The sequence below is a fragment of the Arachis ipaensis genome, chromosome B03, assembly GCF_000816755.2.
Source record: "Arachis ipaensis cultivar K30076 chromosome B03, Araip1.1, whole genome shotgun sequence".
In the NCBI taxonomy this organism is placed as follows: domain Eukaryota; kingdom Viridiplantae; phylum Streptophyta; class Magnoliopsida; order Fabales; family Fabaceae; genus Arachis; species Arachis ipaensis.
This window is the reverse complement of record NC_029787.2, coordinates 49,614,208-49,624,074: the sequence shown is the minus strand read 5'-3', so window position 1 is coordinate 49,624,074 and position 9,867 is coordinate 49,614,208. Positions and strand designations below refer to the sequence as shown.

The following is a 9,867-nucleotide window of genomic DNA, read 5'->3' as shown; positions in this document are numbered from 1 at the left end:
GGATTTGATGAAGGCGTCGGCGGAGGTGCTTGGGAACGGGGGGCTGGGATCGGCGTACAAGGCGGCGATGACGAACGGGCTGTCGGTGGTGGTGAAGAGGATGAGGGATATGAACAAAATGGGAAGGGATGTGTTTGACGCTGAGATGAGGCAGTTTGGGAGGATGAGGCATAAGAATATATTGGGGCCTTTGGCTTACCATTACCGTCGGGAGGAGAAGCTCTTCGTTACTGAGTATATGCCCAAAGGCAGCTTGCTTTATGTCTTGCATGGTATGCTATGCATCTCTTTATTAACATTTAAAGGAATGTAGAAACTATTTTGATTATTTTTATTTCAGGTGACAGAGGAACAGCCCATGCAGAGTTGAACTGGCCGACCAGGTTAAAGATTGTGAAGGGAATAGCAAGAGGGTTGTCATACCTCTACACTCAATTTTCCACCTATGACCTTCCCCATGGAAACCTCAAGTCCAGCAATGTCCTCCTCAGTGATGACTATGAGCCTCTCTTAGGTGACTTCGGATTCCACCCACTCATCAACCCCACGGCCGCCGTTCAAGCCATGTTCGCCTACAAATCCCCTGACTATATCCAGTACCAAAAGGTCTCCCAGAAGACCGACGTCTTCTGCCTCGGAGTCCTCATCCTCGAGATCATTACCGGCAAGTTCCCTTCCCAGTATCATAGCAATGGAAAGGGTGGCACCGATGTTGTTCAACGGGTATTCACGGCGATTTCCGAGTCCAGGGAAGCAGAACTCATCGATCCAGAGTTGCAAGGGAACATGGGATCGCAAACTCAGATGTTGCAGCTTATCCACATTGGTGCTGATTGCACCGAGAGCAATCCTGACAAAAGACTTGCCATGAAGGAAGCCATTAGAAGGATAGAGGAGGTTCAAGTGTAAATAATAAAAAATTATTAAAAACAAGCTTCTTCTTGTTATGTCCATAAAGCTTAGCTTTTAGCTCAAGTTGCCTTTTGTAGGTAAGGGAATTATTACATGCCTTTGTACTAAGAGGTGGTTTTGTCATTTTGTGTAACAAGGTGAAATTCAAATGATAATTTTTTCACCCATATTAGTGTCTCACTTTTGTAAGCCTAGTTTACAATTACAAGTGTGTTGTGTTGTTTTAATGATCACAGGATCTCAGGCTTTAAAATTTTATGAAACAACATGATTTAGTGCATTTTTTCTCGTTCATTTTTCTCTTTACATTCTCTCTCTTTTCTAAATATAGGTGTTAATGTCTCCACTAAACATGAGTTCAATTTTATTTTTTAATGTAAATACTCTTATTATCCAAACAACTTTTGCATTTCCAATAGTAGTAGTGCCTTTTATTGAACATCATTAAGTGGTTTAGGAAAAAAGATTGAAAAAACATCCGATTAAAATGGTAAATGAGATGAAAGATAAGCGAAAAATAAAAAAAAAAAAACATACATGAGATTAGGGTGTTCATGGCCCGACCTGACCCCAAACCTTTTAGGGGCTAATTTGGTGTGATTTCACTAGGTATAGGGCTGGATAAGGGTCTCAAAAATAGATTCGGTCATTATTTCGAGTCGGGTCTAGGTCATAGCTCGGGTCACCCGAACTCGGTCCGATGGTCGGGTCATCATACATAATTAATATTTTGTGTGATTAGTAATTGATGATGGCTATTCTTATGTGAAATTTAAGTATTGTAAATTTTAATATTTTGTGTTATTAGTCATTATAAGACTATAAGTTAATGTTTTATGTTTAAAATGCATAAGACTTTAGACTAATACATAATATTGTGTTATTTGTATTGATTAAAATATTTGGTGTTATTAGACAATATTAGTATTAATTGTGGTTATGCTTTAATTTTAGAAAATGGTTGATTCTTGTTATATTTTTCTAAGTGAATTATACCATGTCAAATAATGGTTGGAGTCTTGAAAATTTGGATATTTTCACATGCTAGATTGCTAGTTTATAAGAAGGTAATGTTAACGACCCGATTTTCACCCGGTATAATCATGGCTCGAAAGTGTATAAATTTCATCGGATCTAAGGCCGGATTCAGATCTAACAAATAGACCCGGTATATATTTCGGGTCGAGTATGGGTCACATCAAACCCGATTTCACCCGACCTATGAGCACCCCTACATGAGATTATAAAAAATTATCTATGTATAAACAATCTCATTATAAACAATTAAACATATATAATTTATAATAAAATTCAGTGATGTCATTTGATTCATATACCTCACCTCACTTAGTCGAACAGACTTTGTTGTTTATACTAAATCCATGGATTTTTTTTCAATATTCATTTTAACGTTTATATTAACTCCATGCCCAATTTTGTGATACTAATAGAAGATGCGACGTCTAATAGTTACTTTGATATTGTCATACATACAACAAAAGATAATAGTGTTATTCTCACCTACCGAGAACATACCAAAAACAATCGACATTAGTCATTCTGAAAAGAGCATTGTAAATGATGATGATCATAAACACTGATTAATAACATCTTCACTATAAATCATTTTCTAAAACCAAACTAAAATTTTAAGTGCACAATAATAACACATACCCCCCTCATGCATTAGCATGAAAACTACATGCAGAAAGGGGCATGATAATTGTCAGCTTCTCTTTAGAGAAGCCAGAAAGTCACAATTTACTTTCATGGCCTCTGCTACAAAAAAGATCTAGCTGCCAAGAAATCTAATTCTCTATCGTGCCAGTTTCCACGACGACAAATGGCGCATCCTATCGTAAATTATTCTTCCATCCCCACGATCGAAAACGAGCCACAGCTGCATTAAAATTTGCAGATGGACCAGCTTGACTGTTAAGATGACAGGATAGTTTAATCAAAATCAAGGAACTCCATCCTTTTCCTCATGGTGCCCTTTAGATCGGTAGCATCCCTTTCTGCCTTTTGAGCCTGAAAGTGTAAACCAAATGAAATTAAGCTAATTCATGTTAAAAAAAATAATGAACAAATTTGCCAGCATACAATTTTGCAATGGCTACATAGTCCTTTTAGCTTTCAGTTGGAGATCGTGCTGAAATTTCATTTCCCCGGAGGAATTGGAGCAAACACCAGACAATGTGAATGTCAACAACAACTAGGACTTATATGCATCAGACGATTTAAGTGCCAAATCATATATTAGGTTTACAATCAAACCATTAAAATTTAAAGGGCGTGCTTGAATGTACAACCTGATAATTACATTAGTGGCTATTTCCACAGCTTGAACCTGTGACCTTGAAGTCACACGAAGACAATTCAACCGTTGCTCCAAGGCTTCCCCCTTCTAAACCATTAAAATTTAAATCTCCTAATTCACACATGATTTTTTTGAAGTCTCAATACTTATAGTCATTGCCAATTACCCTTGAATTGATCTACTCTCTTTACCAAAGCCTTTATGGGCCTTTATCACATTACCAAACCACCTAAAATGATATTCTACCACATTTTTCATAATAGGCACTACACAAACCTTTCCTTCAATGTAATAATTGGGGTTAATAATCAAATTAGTCCCTGAAAGATAAAGTATTCTTCAAATTTGTCCCTGAAAGATTTTTTCAATCAAATTGGTCCATCAAAGATTAAAAGCTTAAGATACTAATTGGAGGCACAAAGAATGTTACACTTTAGCATATCAAAGTTATAATGCTAGTTATTTTCAAATAATCTGGCATAAAATAAACAAGAAGCTTTCCAATGACATCATTCTCTCAATGAGGATCCAAAAATTCTAATAAATTATAAAAAAATTATACTAACCTCCCCCTGAAGACTTAGGTTATGAGGTATGGCACACATCTTCCCTTAATTTCTCAAATGTGACACTAATATCTCTAAAGTTTGGGGAACATCAAAACCTAAGACCTTTATAGATTATAAAATGTGACACTTACTTTGACTTTTGGATAACATTACACCTTACATTCTAAGAGATTATGCATGTTGCTGAAACCATATGGAAAATGGACGGCTATTTGCATAAATCTAGTTTTCTGTAGAAAATTCTATGGTCCTTTGCCAGGGTTTCAATACTGCACCAAAACCTTCTTTACACTAAAAGTGCCAAGAAGAGGGACTGGGTTTGTGATAGGGTTGCAAGGCTGGTACCTCAAGATAATACTAATAATTTATGGACCTTATGGACCTCCAAAGAGATAATGTACTCTGGGATGAGTAAATGAAATAAATGATAGATGAGAGGTTCAGAACTTCAGAGTTAAGAGAGGGAATGAAAGAGAGGAATGAACCAGAAAAAAGAAAAGAAAAGACTAATGTTCTGTAACAGAAGAGTCCCAAAAAGTGAGGGAAGGAAGAAATCAAAAAGGAAACCACCTGGAGAGGAGGGCCATCCGAAGGCAATGGCGATGTTGCAGCGGAGATACTGCAACGGCTTCTTCTGTTCTTCCTCAAGCAACAGATGGCGCCGTCAACAGTAAAGAGAATGACAGAGAAAGGAGACAAGGGAGGAAGAGGAGTTGGAGAGCCCGGACGGTAATCAACCCGGTTATATGACTGGGTCACCGGATTATTGGTTCAACCAGCAGGTCATTGATTCACCTAGTTAACCCGATCATAACTAAAAAAAAATTATATAAATAAAATTGAAATAATATCTTAAAACTTAAAATGTGAGTCTTACAAACATTAATAATCAAATATCAAGTCTTAAACATAACTAATAATCTAAAAAAAGAGTTAATAAACTAGTCTCTAGTATAAAATATGTTCTCAATTTAAATCAACAAGAGCAAGTTAAAGATAACACAATCATTAAATCAAGTCCAAGGGGTGAGCTCAAAGTCGGCATCAGCATCTTCATAGGACAAATTAGGAGCTTGATCAACATTTTCCTCATTTTGATTTGCATCCATATCTTCCATATCATTGTTACTTGGTCCATTATTATCTTGGTCATCTTCCAAATTTAATTGATCTACATTTGTGTATTTTTGACAAATCAATATCAAGAATAATTCGTAACAGCAACTGACAATTAAAATATTCAAGTGATTGAAGAATTTACCAAGATCATCCAAAGTTGGTTGAATGGACATATTTGCCAAATCATTTCGTAGATACAATAGCAGCAACCAGCAACCAGCAACTAGCAACTAAAAAACTAAATACCAACACAGCAACCAGCAACAGCAGCAACGAGCAACAAACAGAGAAAAATGGAAAATACAGCAACCAGCAACAATACAACAGGAAAAATACAGCAACCAGCAACAATACAACAGGAAAAATACAACAGCTTTATACCGAATTACCGATTACCAAATACTAACATAACAACCAGCAACAAACAACCCTAAAAAACTAAATACAACAGTAGCAACTACCAAATTCAAGAACAATTTTAACTAAAATTTCCCTAACTTCAACAACTGCTCTAAAAAATTAAATTTATCCACCAGATTCCATAACAATGGGTCAATAGCTACTAAAATATGTTCAGGTTCAACAACTCTAAAAATCAAATACAACAGCAACTGACCTGAGGGAGCAGAGGCACTGAGGCAGAAGATGAATGCTTTCTGAGCTTTCTGACGACCACCACTTCCACCCAAATGACTCGAGGGAGCAGAGACTGATAGTGACGGAGAGGTGAGGCCACAGAAGATGAACGCTTTCTGAGCTTTTTTATGAACACGTTCTGCCACTGACGAGGTGAGGCTGAGACTGAGAGTGACGACGAGGTAATGCCGAGATGACGAGGTGAGACCGAGACTGGGTGACGACAGAGTGACGAGGGTGAGGCCGTGGGAGTGAGGGTGAGGCCGTGAGGGACTGCCGACGGAGAGACGAGGTTGGCTAGGGGGTATCGGCGGGGACTGGTGAGGGTTCGGCGGTGAGGGACTGCCGATTGATGAACTCAGAGTCTCAGACACTCAAAGAGTCTCATATGCCATTAAGGATTTAGAAGTAATGGGGGGAAGGGGGGATTAGCCTAGGGTTTCACTTTCACAGTTTCAATGAAGGGAGGATGAATTAGAAAGACGCCGTTTCAAGATTTAAAAAAAAAAAATTCACCACCCGGACCGGGTCAAATCACCCGGCCGAGTCACCAATTTTTATCAAAACCTATCAGGTCGAACCGAATTCCACCGAGTTCATTGCATGGCAAGTTCAACGAGTGGTTCAGCCCGGCCAGGTGATCGGGTGACCAGGTTTCCGCTCGAACTGGCCGGGTCGAGCCGAATTTGATAACTATGCTCAAAACAGTTAAAAATTCCAGGGTTGAAAGTCATAAGCAAGAAATTAAACTAATAAACTTAGCATGCAAGAAACTTAACTAACAAGAAACTAAATCTAAACATGCAAGCAATATCTAAGTGAGTAGCAATTTACCAAGATAAGATACGAATAATTCTATTCTAGAACTAATTAAACTACTAAAAGCAACTAAAGCAAGAATTAAACAATTGAGGTTTTTGGTGTTTCGATTAAGTGCAAAAGAACTCTTGGCTAGGTATGAGAATTGAGATCACTATTCTTGTCTGACAACCATGTATTGACAATTAAGAGGGACCAACCCATCAAGTCTACTTCTATGCTTGAAGTATGTCAAATAGGCTTGATCAGCATCAACCCATAAGTTCCAACCTAGCTACTAATTGACTTAGTAGTAAGCTAGTATCAATGGGTATCAAATTGACCAACAAGGGTTTCCAAATCACCAATCCAATTAGACCCAATGACTCAAGGTCACTCACTTCCCTTAGCCTAGGCTAAGAGTATAGAAAACTACTCCATAATTAAGAAAAATATTTTGTCAAACACATGGTAGGCACTAGTTAAAAACATAGCTAATTTGCAAAATCAAATAGAAATTAAAACTACCCACTAACAATTAACAATATCAACTTAACTAAGACTAAGAAAACATAAAAACTTAAATGCATTAATTAGAATTCAAAATCAACAAGGTTCATAAAATGAGAATTAAAAGAAAAAATAAGGAGAAGAACACAATTCTAACACAAAATCTAAGTAAAATTATAACTAGAGAAGCTAAAATTAGGTAAATAAAACTAGAAGTAACAAGATCTAATTCAGAAATTCAAACAAAAAAAAAGATCAAAATGCACTAAACCTAGAGAGAAGTAAGAGTTTCTCTCTCTAAAAAAAGCAAAGAACAAAAACTAGCTCAAATTATGTCCCAAATTATCTTTGGGTTGATACGGGAGTGAGTGAGCCAGAATATTATAACTTCTATTGTTGTTTCTTATATTCATTTTTCTACCTTCACGATTCTACGTGTTCTATAGTATTCGAGTTTACTGTTTCTGATGAAATGATTATTTTGGACCAACACGAATGTCCGTGAATCCACCACTATTACCTCTTGATGAGTTTGGAAAACTTGAAATTATTGTGATGATCAAACATTATTAAAAATTATTAATTACAAAATTGTTAATTCAATTTATGCTTCTAATTGTTTGTTTAATAAGTTTGTTAGTATACAGATTTTGTTATTGGGCCAAAAAGTTACACAAGCCCAATGTGAAGAAAACATATTCAGCCTTTGTACAAAAATTCTAAGCATTGTGGCTGAATTATTTTGCAAATGTTATTTGAGCCAGAAAAACCAAAGTGAAGCCCAAAACCTTTTATTGAGAGACCAACATCATCATGGTCCGAAATTGAAAAGAAAGAGAAAGGAAAGAAGAGTGGTTCGGTTACCCACTCTCTCCTTTGGTGGAATTCAAAGTTTAATTAAATTAAACGAATGCATTGGTAACAGGAAAGAGAAAATTCAAAATTGATTTTATGGCACTTAATGGTCCACACGTTACTATGCATAGAGGAATAGAAGTGGGATTTAATTTGTTTTAATTTCATTCATTGCATCCAAATCTTTTTCTCTCTTCTCTCTCCTCTCTCTCTCTTCTTCGGTCATGTCAACAGGAAAGAAGAAGGTAAAAGTCATCAGAAAAATTATCAGAGAAGCTAGGAAGAAGAAAGAGGCTAGGATGATGATGGCCTTGAGAAAAGAAGATCTAAAGTATGGCTGTGGCAATATTGTTGCCACTAAAGGCAAGGTGTGAAGAAGAACTTCAAGATCTTCATACCGAAAGTAGAAGCAATCAGCTCGGTCAGAGAAGAAGATCTCTGTGGTGAAGCTCATTTTCACTTTTGTTCATCTAAGACAGAAGGTAGCTACTGTAGCTACATGGAGGAAGAAGCAAAAATAGAACAAATAGAGCTGTCAAGGATCAAGAGTTCATCAAGGGTCAGAATTCTTTCTTGGGGACAAAGTCAAGATGAAAGGCTCAGATTGATGAAACTTGATGAGAAGGGATGAGAGAGAGGTAAATGCATGTTGATTTGCTTTCGGTTTCCCTCTCTCTTCTCTCTGTCCGAACCAGTCTTGTGTGATAAAAAATAACATAACAAATAATAAGTCTCAAAGTCTCAAACATAAGTGCATAATAATATCTTCTTCCATTTCAGATCTTTCCATATTTTCAGGATTTTGTGTTACATTCCCACCATCAACTTCCATAGAGACAAAATCATCCATTGCAGAATCAACAACTCAATCTAAATAACACAAATACATAACAATATCTAAATCAGCAATAAATCAATAATGTTGCATCAGAAGTCAGAACACATACACCAAGCATCACAGAAAGCAATGAAATAAAAGTTCAAACTAAAGTTACATAGTTAAAATGATACTAATACAGTAATACTCTAATAGAAGTCACACAAAGATAGACAAGAAACAAGATGAATAGCATGTATTATTCACACTAGTACACTACAAACTTTTGGAATATTTATTAGTACCTCACACCCAATACATACCACCACAAAATGAAAAAAGAACGAAGATAAAGATGGTGAAAATATGTAATAGCAGCATGTCAGAGATATAATTTCTGGTATAATTAATGTAATTCTTTTCTTTTTTTTCTGGACTATTTCAGTAGATCATAAGCTTTGCATAAATTAATGAACATAGGCCTTCAAATTACTATGCTTACATTTTCAATTCATAGGTGAATTTCAAGGGAGGCAAAACAATGAAATGGTAGCAAAATTATGTTATATATATACAGCCATTTAAATACAAATAATGCTTCCATATATGGATGGAAGCAGTGTATGTCCTGCATAACAAATATTACAATGCTGATATCTGAGGGTTACTTGCCTACTCTCAAAATTCATAAACAAATTTCAAAAACAAACACCAGTAAAACAAATTTTATAAACAAATCCACAGTAATTTCAACAGCATCAAAGAAGCTGTCCACAACCACAATCACAGATTCACAGTTCCTTACGAAAAAAAAACAAAAAAAAATAAAAATCTTTACTTACTGGCTCACAGCCGTCGAGAGGCAGGGGAGGAGAGAGTAACGCCGCTGGGATCCGCCGGAACACAGAACCGCCGAGACAGCATAGAGGCAACACAAGACAGCGTCGCCGGGACTTCAGTTTGGTGAGGATAGGCGAGATGAAACAGCGACCGGCGACGTGACTGACCAACGACGAGAAACAACTCAGAGAGAAGTCGAACTGGAGCGCGCCGCCAAGAACCGCAACGGTGTGATGCTGCATGCGCAGGGAGCTCAGGGAACACCTGAACACAGCGAGGCTGAGGAGTAAGGACAGACGAGGGAGCTGAGCTGTTGAAGGATGAAGCCGGGAGTCAGGGTCCGTCGGTCTGAGGGTCTCACCGTCTCAGGGAGTCAGGGTCAGGGAAGGCCGGAAGGGAGTAAGGGACGAAGGGTTAGGGCCGGCTGTTTGTGGGAAGTGGGAACTGGGAAGCAGGGGAAGGAAAACCTAATTTTCCTATTTATATATCAC

At 37.2% G+C, this 9,867-nt stretch overlaps 1 protein-coding gene across 1 annotated transcript in view; it reads left to right on the top strand.

The window, feature by feature from the left end:
* LOC107633086 (pollen receptor-like kinase 3) overlaps window positions 1-1,192 on the top strand; it is a 2,576-nt gene extending 1,384 nt beyond the window's left edge. Inside the window, exons 1-2 of the mRNA XM_021118913.1 lie at window positions 1-272; window positions 341-1,192. The exon at window positions 1-272 is cut by the window's left edge and continues 1,384 nt beyond it. Coding sequence (XP_020974572.1) covers window positions 1-272; window positions 341-909 — 841 coding nt within the window. The 3' untranslated portion in view covers window positions 910-1,192. The remainder of the gene's footprint in view (window positions 273-340) is intronic.